The 15622-nt window shown below is 38.7% G+C and overlaps 1 protein-coding gene across 3 annotated transcripts in view; it reads left to right on the plus strand.

The window, feature by feature from the left end:
- The window catches only part of ZNF536 (zinc finger protein 536), a 348533-nt gene that overhangs the window by 225372 nt on the left and 107539 nt on the right, over nucleotides 1-15622 (plus strand). For all 3 annotated transcript variants that reach the window (XM_061469112.1, XM_061469110.1, XM_061469113.1), the window contains one exon: nucleotides 4267-5850. In XM_061469112.1, coding sequence (XP_061325096.1) covers nucleotides 4267-5850 — 1584 coding nt within the window. The remainder of the gene's footprint in view (nucleotides 1-4266; nucleotides 5851-15622) is intronic.

The raw sequence follows: 15622 nt of genomic DNA on the forward strand, positions 1-15622 counted from the left end.
TCCTTGCAGAGCCTGTGCAGATAATTCCTATGACTGGTGTGATCACATTGTGTTCTAGGCAGGACTGGTGGCAGCTTGAATAGATGATACATCTGTGTTGTTTATACAACCTGCTATACAAATAGACCTGTTTCTACTGGGCAATGTGTCTGTTTCCAGGTATCTACCAAGCTTTTGTGCAGATCTTACAATCAACATTGAATTTTTATTGTTTTACTACATCCTGATATAAAATAGTTCTTGTGAGATGTCTTGTAAACCAGTAGATAGATCAGAATGTGATGATGTTGCCCAGATAAGTTATTCTCTATAAGACTTTTATTTTTTTTTTTAAATTGTACATACTATAATATTCTCCCTTTTCACTCCATTGTGAAAAGGTTTAAAGGGATGCAAACAGGGCCAGAGAATTAGCAAGATCAAGATGGTCATCGCCTTTGTGAACAATGAAAAATGACTCTTGGATATGAAATGCAGAAAATTATTTTGAAGAAGTCTTGTTCCCTCACTCCTGCATGGCAACATTAATTTATGTGGACTAATATTTAGTACTAAATAACTCATCCAGACCCTGCTCTTGGCAATATTACCAGGGTAGTCATTACATGAAGCTGAATTCTCTAAACCTTTCCTCAAAGTATGAGATACAAACATACAAACAGGTGGTCTTCTAACAGGAATTGTAGCCTACCTCTCCTGTTGCCTGGAGTATTTTTGGACATGTACTATTGCAAGTTGCTGATAGAACCCTGGAAATTAGAGGTTTTTGAACTTTTCTACTGAAATTGGTTTGGATTTTGATTAGTTTGGTTGAGGTTAGGTTGAGCTTTTTCCCACAAGAGCTTTTAACTCTATTTTGTTATTTGCACAGGGACTTACTTACACAGGGCATAGCTGGTTGTTAATTTGAATGGATGAAAAAGCATCTTAATATCTGTACAATTGCTGAATTTAGGAAATACTGACACACTAAATTTAAAAGATTCAAGGATGATTTACTCCATCCTACTCCCTTCTCCTACTGCCTGCCCTTGACATAGAAGCAGTTTATATTGCTTTGAAGTAAACTAATCACTGCCAATATTTGGATCTGAAAGAAAAGAGAGCTGTTTTGAACAGCTCCCTTTGAACAATGTTTTTTGGCCAGTCCTGTATTGTAAAGGTGGCACAGTGTGTTGCTACATGTTGAATCCAGTTTCAGACCCTCAGCTTTAGATCTCATTTCTAGCCATGCAAGAGGTGGGAGCACCACAGAGGCAGTGTACCAAGGCTGGGAGAGATTTCAACTTTTTATCACACTGTCTCAGTCAGTGTCTTCTTTCAGTTCAATGCTTATGGTGTCGGTGGTGAGCTGTGTCCAAATGTCCTCTGCAGAAAGACAGCTCACCCAGTGGAGAGATCTTTGAGCAAAAAATATATAGACTTCAGAGCTTAGTAATTCAGAATAAGAGTATGTCTGGTTCTTTAGACTGAATGTACTTTAGAAGTATAAAATATTTCTAGTATTTCATCTAGTTAGCATATTCTAACTCATTTTACCCATTTTTACATCTACTTACCACTTTGCACAGCAGGGTTTTATCAAGATCAGTGCAGCCTATATTTAAAACTTCTCCTGCCTGCAGAAGCAATAACCATAGTACCTGCAATGCCCGGACACTCTTTTTAATGGTGTCACTTGATGTGCAATGCAAACACACACTGAACTATCATTAGAATGAAAGGAAATGCTCAATATAATTGTGTTAAAGATTTCCATAAATGCATAGGGGATGCTGAGGAAGGGCTTTTCAATTTTAAGAGGAGTGAAAACTCAAAAATGAGAGCTTTTAACCTTAAAAAAGTCTGGTACTTTTTTTTTCAGCAGTTGTGTCAGATTTCGGTAGTGACTGGTGGGACAAACATCAGAGTAAGAGAAAACAGCTCAAAAATATGGCAGTATGTACCCACTGTAAAAGCGGCATTAATATTTGCCCAATTTCTGTCCGGCAGCACAGCTGTCAGAGTTTGCACCCTCCCCAGCAGCCCTGCAGAAATGCAAATAGACAGCCATTGTCCTCTCTCCCCTTGTCCTGGCCCTGCAATCCCTGCTGTGGGTGAGTGGGTGCTCAGGGTCCCACCTGGGTAAGCCCAGGCAGGCGTGATCCATCTCAGTGTAGTGATTCTTGCTCATCAGTAGGAACTGTTTTTGCAAAGCTCCCACTGAAATGCAGCCCTCACTCGGTGGTGGTGGAGTGCTAGAACTTAATGACATGACTGTGGAAGACTCAGAGGTTGCACTGAAGTGTTTGAATCTGATTTCTTCTATTAAGTTGTGTGGACCCAGGTCTGAAGCATGAACCATGCTAATTGTTACTCTTCTTCTGCTGAACACCTCTTGTTTGAGGTGTTGCACTTTTCTCTCCTGAAAATGTTGATTAATGTTGTTGATATATAGCTCTCATGTCTCACCATTTAGCTTTAGGATTATATTACAGATTTAGAATTTCCACTGCTTATAATTTACTTCAGCCCCATTTAAATTGCAGCAAGTATCCAGCCAGGTTCCTGGTCAGTAAGCCTGCTCACGCAGTGCTACCGTGGTCATTTGAGCAACCTCAGTGATGGCAGGTGTCCCTGCCCGTGGGAGGGGTTTGGAGCTCGATGTTCTGTAAAGTCCCTTCTAACCCAAACCATTCCATAAGTGTTTATAAGTTTCTGGCGTCGCCTCTGATCAGTATATTCCTGCAATCAGTGAGAAGAGCAGCTTCCCAAGTATTCACCAGCCTTTCAATTGAGCCTGTAGCTTAAATAAGAGAAGTTTGAAAGCCTTTCAGTTTTGTTTTAAGCAGATTTTGAGGTTATGTGAAAAAAAAGTAACTTTCCAGCTGGTTCTGTGAACTACATATCATTATATAACATTTTTGCTGTGAAAGAGTTTTCAATTTCATCATTTCTATTGTGCTTTTTGGAGAAGGCTTGCCTTTCTCTTTTGGATCACACAAGGAAAAAGCTATGTAGAAAAAAGAAAACACTTTTGTTGTTGAGATCCCTCATAGAAATAATTGCAACTACTGACAGTTCACAGGTCTTTCAGATTCTTGTTACTTTTAGAGAGGATTTCCATACTTCTTCCTTTAAAAGGAACTCTGCATTGCTAACAAGTGGTCTGCAAACATTTAGGTATACGTTTGCTTAGATGTACATTCTTTTTGGGTATGTCTTCATGACTGTATGTGAGTATTTATTATATGTGTAATATCTTCTACCTCTTTTAAAGTATAGGAAGTATAGGAATAACACTGAAAGTTTAGTGCAGGATTCACCTATATCTTTAATTCATTAAAATCACCTTATATGTTTTAAAACTCTATTCAAGGTAATCCTATAAAAGCATTTCTGGTAGGTTAATTGCACATTTTACTACTTGAGCATTAGAAATGCCATTAGCACAAATTTCAAGGACTGCAAAAACCAGTAAATAATACTAATTTCAAATACCAAAACTAAATATATTTTGTACTTTTTTTATTACTTGATTTCTTTTTATTTTATTGACTACTTTTTATTTTAACTATATGTTCTTGCATGCTGCAATCATAATATAGTGTAATGATATTAATATTTTATAGAATCTGTATTTATAGTTCTTTATTTAGAAACAATGCAGTAGGTCTGCAGATCTTTGAATCCTTCTGGAATGGTGCCCTCCAAATAATGATAAATTACTTGTGCAGTATGCCATTTGCTAATTATATCCATGATTTACTGCAGAGCAAGACTTAAATCATTCATTTCAGTCTTGCGTAACAGTGCCATAAAATTTTTAAGTTTAAAAATGGTTTCCATGTGTATAATTTAAACAAATTTTAGAGCAATTGTGTACACAAAATATTGCAACCATCCATTTGTTAAATTCTTTGCTCTCTTTTTTTTAAACTTGTACTTTTAATGATTACTGTGGTTGAAATTGTTATGCTTCATTTTCATAATCACAGTTTTTAATTCTACAACAGTTTTCTACATGTTAGATTAAGAAAAGGATGGCTAATTTTGTGTAGATACCATGTCATCCCTGAATAGCCCCACATTCTGGAAACCTATTTGGAAATATTCAGTTTATGAATTAGTCTTCAATTAAAGGCATTTCTTTTTTGAAAAAATGAATTATTAGCTCCAAGATATTATTGTTTTCAAGCAGCTAATTTGTTTTTTTTTTTCCTTCACTCATCCATATACCAGAGTACGGTTAATTCTCTATATTTTTCTCATTATCCATATGTATAGGTGAGAAGCCTTACAAGTGTCCACATTGTGATTATGCTGGCACTCAGTCTGCATCCCTCAAATACCACTTGGAACGGCACCATCGTGAGCGGCAGAATGGAGCAGGACCACTCTCTGGGCAGACTGCAAGTCAAGAACACAAAGATGAGACACCAAGTAAAAGTTCTGTCTTTATTAGACCAGATATATTGAGAGGAGCTTTCAAGGGGCTTCCTGGTATCGATTTCCGAAGTGGCATGGTCTCGCAGCAGTGGGCATCTGGAATGCTGTCTTCTGGAGATCAGCAAGGACAAGCAGCTGGCATGTCATCTGAAGTACCTTCAGAAAATATGAAGGGTTCAGACATATCTTCCAAAGGAGCGCACTTCTCTGAACTTGGCCGTGCTTACCAGAACATGGTTGGGAATGGTGTGAACTTCCAAGGGTCTTTGCAAGCTTTCATGGACAACTTTGTCCGAAGTTCTTTGAAGAAAGAAAAAGAAATGAAGGATAAAGCTCTCTCAGATCAACTTTCAGCAAAAGCTCTGGGCTCAGATGGTGGTGAGGAAAAGATAAGCAGCAAGTCCTCACAGCGAAAAACAGAAAAGTCACAATATGAACCTCTTGACTTATCCGTAAGACCAGATGCAGCCTCCCTCCCTGGTACATCGGTCACTGTGCAAGACAATATTGCCTGGCACGGCTGCTTATTTTGCTCTTTTACAACTTCATCTATGGAACTAATGGCTCTCCACCTCCAGGCCAATCACTTGGGCAAGGCTAAACGTAAAGACAACATCATAGGGAACAACAAAGACCAATCTAGAGAAGCTCCGGCCCCGATTAATAAAGTGAGCTTGCTCACTTCTTCTGTGCAGTCCAGCAAGGAGGCTGCAGTTTCAAACATGCTGAGCCAGCTGGACTCAGCTTCTGAGAAAATGACCCAAGGACAAAATAAAGAGACCCTGGGAGAGCAAAAGAACACTGCCTGGCCCAGCCACATGGAATCCACATTTTGTAATTTTACAACAACAGACTTCTATAAGCAGTTTGGTGTTTATCCTGGTGTTATTGGCACAGGAGCACAAAATTCTTGCACCAGTAATGAACCTGAAATAAAAAAACAATCCGAAGATGATCCAAATATTCTGCTCTCTGACTCTGTAAATAAAAGTGCTACTGATGACCTTTCTGACATAGCTTCATCTGAGGATATGGAATCTTCCAAGGAAGAAAACATTGAAGATGAAGACATTGACACAGAACCAGATGTTATGAATAAGCAGTTGTCTGCCCTAAAAAAAGAAAGCAGTGAAGGAGGCGATAACATACAAAGTGCAGTCACCTCACAACCAACACAAGGGCTCGTATCACCACTGCCGCAAGCTTCAGAAAAGCAGTGGCACAGTCAGAATCTTCTATCCTCCCATGAAACTGCACAAGGAGTGATGAAACCTGAGCAAGTTCAGGGTCCACAGGTCCTGGAGAAGCAGATGAACATGTTGTCAGTCCTAAGAGCTTACAGCTCTGATGGCTTAGCAGCCTTTAATGGACTTGCAAGTAGCACAGCAGCTAGTGGATGTATCAAGAGACCTGACTTGTGTGGTAAGTTTTAGACCTTCTTTTAGACCATTTCAGAAAACACTTGTGCAGAATCATGAAGCTGCTCTTTAAATCTACTTAGTCATGTTTGTTAGTAATACATTTTTTTAAATGTTAAATGCTGTGGGCCAAATTCTAGTCTTATATGTGGTCTACTCCATTGAAATCAGCAGTGCTGCATGCATTTACTTATACAAGATTTTAGAAAGAACTTGCTTTTTAAACTAGAGTATCAGCAATATAGACTATCTGTGCTAGTGCATATGAAGGGGATATTTACTGCTTTAGCATACTCAAAGGAGAAAAAAGTTTATTTTCATGGTAACTTGCAAACTTTTCAGTATTTTGATATAAGTAAGAACCCACAAAAAAACACTGGATGCTTTGCCAAGCAAACCTTGCTTTTTCTTTTTCCTTTTTTTTTTATTTCCTCTTTTCTTTGAATTGGGGTGTGTTCAATTGCCACAATATTGATGAAATCAAAGGCCAAGTGCACGATATGTGTCTACCTGTGGTGAAAAGCCTGTTTTGTTTTGTTTCTTTCTTTTTTTTTTTCTGTTTATTTTTTTATGATTTTTTTGTTTTGTTTCAATGGCACCTTCACCATTTTCACTATTCTAACTAGCAGTTGTAGGATTTTTGATTTGCCTAATTAAGAATATGCCTTCAGGTAATTAAAAAACCAACAGCACACCAAACAAACAAACCCCCTTTTACCTTTATTAGTATCTGATTTACAAAACTGCAGTCTTGATTCCTCATATCACACATATCCTATTTGACAAAAATGAAAGTTAAATCTATTTGGAACAAATGAGAATGAGGATTTTATTTTTTTAATTTATCTCCTATTTTGTCAGCATAGTTTGTGCTTGAAAGAGATTTTAGAATGCAAATCCTATGAAAAGCAGTATCACTTTAAAAACCAGAGTCAGCAAGCATCACAAAAACTTTGGTAATGCTTGTTTCACTTAACCTTCAAACCAATCAGAAAACATTGTCAGAGCTGAACATGCACACTAAAATGTATTCAAGTTAAAAACAAAAAAGAAGAAAAAGGAAAAAAAAAAGAAAATGTGTTCAACAGTTTTAAAGCCTGGCAATTTAAAATAAAACCCTAAATCTGCAAACACTTAAGAGTGGTTTACCCTGGTTGACTTAAAGTTAGTAGGAGCTTTGTTTGACTTTACTACAATAGTATATGTGCTTAAAGCCATAAGCCTTTCTTCAGGCCCTCGCTGCATTTCCAAGTGTATTAGTTGGTCTTATGAAGAAGTCTGATTTCTCCTCACAAAGTTTATCTCATTTGTATTCTTGGAGCATTTTGGCTTCACCATATTGTCATTACTTAAACTGAATCAGGAGCCCAAGTATCTGCCCAGCCTTACTTGTAAACTTCCGTGTCTCAGTGCACTAAGAACCAATTCAGAGAGTTGGAAATATTTCCAGATTCTTCAAAATCAGCAGTTACATTTCTGATGTTTTGAAAATAGTTGAAAGTTGATTTAATTTGCAGCTGGTACTTGGGTTTTATTTTTTTTCCTCTAGCTGCGGAGTACAATCAACCAGTTTAAAAAAAAACCAAAAAAAAACAAAACCAGAGAATGACTATTCAAACAAGTAAAAAATTGGAAAACCAAGATTAGTAGCTTTGTAAAAAAGATCTTTATACTCCTTCCCAGACATAAGTTTTTTAAACAACAACAAAAAAACCACCCTCTAAACTTACTATTGAAATGAGGTAATGTTAATTCCATTAGTTTTTTATTTCATCTTCCAATCAATTCAACAGACATTTTATGATGGCTTGAGTTTATATGATTTTAAAGACTGTATCCCTTTCACGATCTCTGCCCAGTGATAATGGATTTGACTAGAAGTATGAAGGGATAAAAAAGCCAACAGAAGCTTGTCTGTTCTACTTTTTAAGCTTTTTTTTACTGGAAAATGCAGTGCAAGTTCTCCTTTCTCCCCCCTCCAAAAATAGCTGTTTAAAATTCTTCACTGACGATCTATTGAGTGTTTGCAGAATAGAAATATTAGGGCTGACTTTTTAAATATATTATTTCATTTTTCTCAATATTGCACAGTAAAAGTGGATAAGTATGAACAAGCCCCGTGTCAGTATTTTATTTTCTATTAGGTTGGCTTGGACACTGCCCACTTGAAAGTAGTGATTTTTGGGGATTTTTCATGTTCTCAGTGACATTTTATACTGTGAATTCACTCTATCTGTGCATGCTAGTGTTGAGAATCTCACCTGATGTTTCTGTGTTTGTAGATTAGCTATCAGGAGCATCTTTGTATATTAGCCTTCCTTCCCTCTTGCACAAAGCCCATGACCTTATTTGAGGTTGCCTTTGTCTCTCCTACTGCCTGAGAGATCAGAAAACTTGAGACCCACTTCCAGCACCCAATTCCAGGGCATTATTCTTCTGTTCCTTTGTATTTTGGAAGACTCTGTGCATCTGCCTTTCTTTTTACAGCCAATGATGTGTGGGTTGTTGACATCTCAAGAGAGAACACTGGTGCATTGGTACACTTGATACAGACCTTGCACAATCAAGACAGAAAGGTGTGGTGCTCTTTCCACAGCCAGGATAGAGTGGAAATAAAATTGAAATAAAATATCTCAGCTTCATTTAGCTGAGATTGCTTCTTTGATTGGCCATGCTAATTGAGTTAAATTTCTGGCTGCATGAAAACAAGCTGGGATTTCCATTGATCCACATGGATCATTTTTAGTCGGCAGATTTTACCTTGAGATAATGGGTTAGGTTTTAAGAACAAATCTTGGCACAGAAAGGATTTAATCTCTAAAGGAGAATGCCACCAGCTCACATTATTGTTTTGGAAGGTCACCACACATGGGGAAAACAGTCCTCAGTTTCTCTATATGTAGAATGAGAGAGACTGTTGATGCACACATCATCCATTTATGCTCCTACCATGCTTCAGGCTGTATGGATGAAAGACACAATTAGGAAAGAACCATAGTTACTGCATAATATAGAAATTTCCATGCCAAAATGCTGCTGAGAAAAAACACAAATATTTTTAATATTTTTCCTTTATTTATGTAGGAAAGAACAGAAAGAAATAATAAAACACCATTGATTAATTTAGAGTTACTCCTGACCTGTACTTGGTTTTGGAGTCTCAAGTGGCTATACCTAGGGCCCAGTCTTGTTAATCTTTGCTACCATGAAGTTTCTAAGAAACAGACATGCTTTTCCTTGCGGCTAGTCAGCCAGCAGCCCTGCATGGAGGGGAAGCCCAGGGCTGTGTCTCCATGGCTTGGTAGCTGGCTTGAGCATTCGTCTACCCTGCTTTCACAGCCCTCATTCATTTGAGAAATTGTGCTTGGAGGTTCTAGAACTACTTTGTATTCAAGTTTTGGCAGATCTGTTTTCCTTTCCCTTTATGCTCTCTTACTCTTCTTGTCTTCCCATATAGATGTAGTTGTATCACAATAACGTTCCAAATCATTAATTTACATGTGATATGCACAGCATCTAGTCGTGACAAGACCCATTCCTTTCTTTACTTCCCTTTAAATTTCCCTGCTTTGTGTCTAGGATGGTAAAATTTCCCTACTTGCATTTTTTGCATGGGAAGTGTATAGGCTTTCAAAGAAGAGCTGGTAGGCTACAGAACTATTGGCCAGAGATGGTCCTGGGCGTTAGCTGGTTGCTTGATGGATTAGTGCTATTGAACCCACACTTAATGATGTCCAAAAGTATTAGTTCCGTGTTGTCTCTGTAAATCTAATTTGCTTCCATTCATGCTCACTTTCCTCTGCAATTAGTGCTGTTTTCTTCTGTGTAGGCTCCACCCCGTTATCCCTTCTTTCACTGTAGGAAAGCAGGGCAAGGCCCTTTGGATGTCTGGTAGGAGCTTTGGAGTTGTGAGCCTGCAGAAGCTGAGCACTTTCAGTTTCCTTTGGAGCAGAAAGCGTTCAGCATTGCACAGAATTATTAAAATGTTCAGCATTGTAACTTTATGAAATACCTTCCAAATGTGGAACTGCAGCACAGACAAGAGGGCTGGGCAAGGGGAAGATCAATTGTGGCAGATTATTACAGCTTTACTGTCACATAATTATAGTGCTCTACCCCAATGTTTAAATAGTGAATTTAGTTGTTGTAAATTGCTTATTGCCACAGGTGTCAAAACCAAAAAGATTATAATGCTAACCCCTTCAGAACTACCACCAACATATAAAATACAGAAAAAGATTTTTAATTGTTTATGGTGGCTTCACTTGAATCCTTATTGCAGCTCTTTAAAATTATAAAATCCGTATCAAACAGAAGCAAAAAGAAGCAATCTGTTTAAGCTCTGGGACAGCTACAAGGCAATGGAATACCACTCTACTGCAGCAAGTCACAGAACTCCTGCCCATTTAAACTATCTTGTAATGCACTCAAGTAACCCAGCATTTAGTTAGTCCTTCAACAGATCTGCAGTTGAAGGAGTAACTACTATATTCTTTACCTTGAAGGCAGAATGAAATGATGTGGAAGTTTTACTGCAGACTGTTCTTTACCCCATTATGGTGATTTTGAAGAGGTTTCTCTAGTTTCAATTAGGAGGTCCAAGGCCTGCCTGTAGTGTACGCGCTGTACTGCTGAACAGATCAGCACCTCAGCCCCATGCTTGGGTTTCAGCCGTGTTTTCGGATGTTGCTGTGCCATTTGCATGGCAATACAAAACCAAACTCATATGGCTTGCTTCCTTTTTTTAATTAACTGGGAATGCCAGTGATCCAGTGAAGTTTGTGTTGCTGGAGAAAAGGGCCGGTCTGTGAATAGCACTGTATTTGCCAAATGGTTCGCTAGTCATTTCAATACAAACAAATGGATGGTGTCTGTAAGTCTGCAAACACTGTTGACATTTAGCCTTGTTTATGTTACTTTCCTTTTGCTGCATGTTTTTGGCTAGAAAAGATACTGTCTGAATTAACACTGACTTCAGAAGCAGAAGCTAAGTAGGACCCAGTCTTGCATCCCTTATTCTTGATGAGTTGGACTAGTTACATGACTAAGGATTGCAGAATTGGGTCCTATGTTTATTGGACTTTAAATTTCACTGGTATATTCATGTAGCTTAATTTGATTGTATTTTGTGCTGTCAGAAGTCAGGTGTTGATATCACCATTCTGTTTACTGTTGAAAACTTTGATTTCTTACCTTTTTTCATGTCACAGTGTAACATTCCCATTCCATTTATGTTTCTGGAAATTAACCCCTAAAACATCTGATAAAGCTGAGTGCTGAGCACCTTGTATTGCCAGTGAAACTGGAGGCATTCAGTCCCTCCCAGCTCCACATCTGAAAGGGTGATTGTGTTTGCAAAAGGAGGCCTTGGTATGTGCCTTGATTTCAGACATCAGTGGCCAGCCGCACCAAGGCAAATCCCTAACACAGAAAGGCTTTTCTTTGCAGAGACAAAATAATGATGTAAGCTTAGAGATGTACGATTCTGCTCTAAGTTTCGTCTCCACAACAATATATTCTTATTGTTTTTGTCATATCCAGATCAAATTTAATTACAATTTAGGATTAGGCACAGGCATAGAGAAGTTTCCAGGTCTTTCCAAAGTCAGACAATGCTCTGGTTTGTGTTTTGGTTCAGGAAAATATATTCTTGTGTCTGAGGTATAGTATTTCCTATAACTACTCATAAACACAAACAATTTAGATATCCTTGTAAGTCAAAACTAAGTGTATGATTAATACATCTTATGAGGCCAATTTTAAACAATTAATTTGAGAGCAATTATAATTTTTAGTTATAGGCTTTCAGAAATAAATAACCAAATTCATCTTTGTAGAACTTAGGATATCTTATTGCATATCTGGATTCTCTGAGGTTTGCTCCCACCTACCTATATACCTATAGTGATGGGGATGAATAATTACCTGAGGCTTATTAATTGTTTCAGGAAAGAAAAAAATATATACCTTAAGTGTAAGCATTAATATATGTGTACACAATACATCCACAATATATAACAAACCATTGTCATAGTACAAAAATAGAGGTCCTAAATATGTTCTGTTATTTATGTGTTTGGCAAGCTTAGGGAATGGACTTTAGTATGAGTGAAAATTCTCTTAACATTTTTAAGGTTATTTATTGTCATTTCTATTTGAGTTTTTAATGGTCCTGTATTTTGTAATGCTTTAGCAGAAAAAAATACTGTAGTTATCTTTTTTCATATTCTTTAAGCAATATTTCTAGCTTAATATATTGTGCCAGGTTTTCCAATATTAACCAAGAAAGACAGTGAAATTCAATGAACAGCACTCTGACATCCACAATTTAAAACCTGTGATTGAAGTGAAATGTGTAAACTTCTAGTGGGTTATCATGTGCTTTGGAATAGAGTATTGTTGGAAGTAATTAGAAAATATATTAAGGTTTCCTGGTAATGAAGGTATGTAAGTTTTAATAATTGTTGCTTTCTGAATAAGTGTCAAACTATATCTTTAAATGTATATGGAGTTACAAGTTAGGTCATCTGAATGGAATGTAAAACAATACTAAAATGCTTCAATAACTTATCTCAGTGTTGCTAATAAAAAAAAGCTGTTAACCATTAGCGCAGTTTTGAGTCATTTTGTTAATTCGCTCAAGAAAACTCTCGAGAAAACCTTTTGGTAGACCAAAGACCACTCATGAGATTCACAATTGTTTGCTGCTTTGAGAGGCAAACTCTGCAAAGCTACTTGTTGGCCTTGTAAAGGGTATTTAATAAAAATGTAGCCTTCTGAAAGATGTGGTTTGTCACTAGAACAATGCCACGTACCGTTAGGCAGGTATATAAAGGGGGGGCATCAGACTTGTTTCCTCCATACCAGAAAAATATCTTGGGAATATGGGACCTGTTTCTCCTCTGTCACTATTAAAATCCAGCAGAAATTCTTATGGAGGCCACTGGGTTAAAAATGAGTAATACGGGGATGGATTAAGTATGTCAGTATTAGTGCCTGGCTGCCTGGCCAGGGTGAGATACATATTTGGGTCTAGCTCTGCAGCTGGAAATAGAGCCTCAGTGTGTAATGGGTATACAGTGCCTATCCCTGCAGAGAAATGCCAGGTGCATACAGTCCCTGAGAGATCTTTCTTGGTTAATTTTGCCTAGCCTTACATTAAGTCACAGCCTTCAGAACTGCAGATGGCACTGAACTCTTGGTTTGGTTTCCCATGGGAAGGATGTCCTGAGTGCAACCTCCCTCCTTAGACCTGCAAACCATCCACCTGAGTAAAGCAAGCACAGAGCAACCAGTCCCATCAGGCCCATTAGTCTCACTCAGGCCTATGATAAGTGTTTCCAAGATGGAACCCATTACAGATGGCCTGCTGGTTGATGCACAGCTGAGGATGCAATGGAAGGCAAACATGACCAAGGCTCCCAGTGTCACATCTTCATTAATGCTGTTAGATTTGAATAGCATATTGGTACTTTTTATTTATTCCACCAAAACACTGAGTCAGGACCTGACATTTTAGTGTTATGTGTCATACTGAGAAAAATCTGTAGTTCAGCAGTAGGACAATTATATTATTTTGGAAGGGCTAGAATTAATACAGCATTTGCGAGACAACTGTAACATTTATCCAGACTCAGTGTGAGATTGTTCTTCCTTTTATTTGGAGAGCACTTCCAAAAAAGTATCAACTAGGAGCAAAAAGAAAAAAAGATGAGAGAAAGTGTCAATTATGAATCCATTTAACCCCCATAGGGTATCTCATCTTGTGTAATACCGCTGGCTGTTACATGCCTAAACTTCTATGCAGTGAGCTGTGAATATAGTCCTTATTGTCCTGTGGGCAATATGACTAAGGAAAAAAAAATCTCCATAACACAATGGAGCATTTGTCCGAACAGCGTAACCTAAGGTCCATAACATCAAATCTAAAGTTGTAATTATACAGCTGCAGTCACACCACTCAAGTGAAGGCTGTGTCAGCACTTGTATTCTATAAGAAATCCTGTTTTAAAGGGTTGATGAGTCATATGCAAAAAACATTTCTCACTAAACAATTGTTCTGGTTGTTCTGAAGCAATGTCTAGGTACAGGCCTTTCCCCAGTAAGATGTGGTCATGTCTTCTGCAATATGCCATGGCTTATTAACTGGGCAGCTTATTTTGTTAATGAATGTGCCTTTTCCAAGCTAGGAATTTACCTACAAGGTTTGGGGTGTTGTGCATTTTTATTATTGTCAAAACCAACTAGTGAGGAGAAAGCCCAGAGTGGGTGAAATATTCACCAACAAGGATTATAACAGGTGAAACACATTCAGTGTGTCACCCCCAATGTTGATTTCAGTTCTTGGAGCTGAATTCTTTCTTGGAGGACTCAGTCACAATTTAATTTCTTTGAGATGCCTTGAAAACAAGCCTTTCAAGCTCACTGTTGCTGTTAGTGCCATTTGAAGTAGCTGCACATTTGCTGGCAAGGAGCAGACACGAACCACAGAGGTGAACTAGGAGCACAACACATCCCTCCCGCATGGAAGCAAAAGGAGTATTCTTAGGACTGAGACAAAATGCCCCAAACCACAACCATTTTCCCACTACATGAAACTTCTGGATAGGTAAGCTGGATGTGAGTGACTTTGGCTAACAGATGCCCCTGCCCGGAGCGTTGCCAGTTACAAGCAGGTGCTCCTGAGGCCTTCCCCCCCATAAGGCACGCTCACCCAGCCTGCCCCATTGTCTGTGGAGTGAGACGCCGTCCCGGCAGGTTTCTTTAAGCTGATCTCCTCTGATCTGGGGCATCTGTAGCGCCATTCCCTGCATAAAACAGCCATTGTTCAGACAGCAGAGCAACAGTGGGGTAGAAAATAGCCTGTCATGCTGGGGATCAGAGAAGGAATTGTTCCTTAATTATCTCTTACTGAAGGAAAAACTGAAGGCATATCCCGATATGTGCCATGACTCTGGCAGAGCACAAGTCTTTTAAATAAGGTTTGGGGAGGGGGGGCTCACACTCAGAAGCTGGCAGCCCTCGCTCCTCCTGCAGGTCTATGTGTGATCCGCTCACTGACCATGGGAAAAAATAAGTTTGGATTCTCATTGTGAAGTAGAAAATAATAGTGCAATAATAGTACTTATCTCCCTGGTAGGAGTGTTGTGAGGATAAACTAATGCATTAATGTTTGTAAAGCACCTTGAAGATTAAATACATTATATAAGTTCTCACTATATAATTCATCGTAGAATCATAGAATCACAGACTGGTTTGGATTGGAAGGGACCTTAAAGCTCATCCACTTCCGACGCCCTGCCATGGGCAGGGAGACCTTCCACTAGAGCAGGTTGCTTGAAATTCTGTCCAACCTGGCCTTGAAGGTCAGTTTGTGAGCATTAGGAGAAAGGACCACATTACCCCTGTTTCTTTTTTCACTTGTCCCTTTGCACAGCTAGCACTGTTCTGGTCTGTGCCCTTGGTTTTTTTTTTTATATCCTTTAAAATCATCCTGTTACGCCTGTTGCTAGTGTTGGGATGCAGAGAAGTGCAGGTCCTTCCTGCCATGGGTAGCTGAAGGCTCTGCTCTCCCTGCTGAGAGCTTGAAGAAGGTGACAGCTTTTGCCCAGCGAAGTCTGCTTCCATGTGATGCTCACTGTGATACCAAATGCACCAAGATGAATCCCTGGCACAACCAGACATCCCCAACTCCAACCAGCACCAACGTGTGCCCAGCGGCTGGTTTGTTCATCCTCTCACACAAGAACTGTTTAAGAACAGGAGGGTTTATGGGT

The sequence above is a fragment of the Pezoporus flaviventris genome, unplaced genomic scaffold (assembly GCF_033815535.1).
Source record: "Pezoporus flaviventris isolate CSIRO_AGI_PZ_B2104156 unplaced genomic scaffold, CSIRO_AGI_Pfla_v1 ptg000054l, whole genome shotgun sequence".
NCBI classification, from domain to species: Eukaryota; Metazoa; Chordata; class Aves; order Psittaciformes; family Psittacidae; genus Pezoporus; species Pezoporus flaviventris.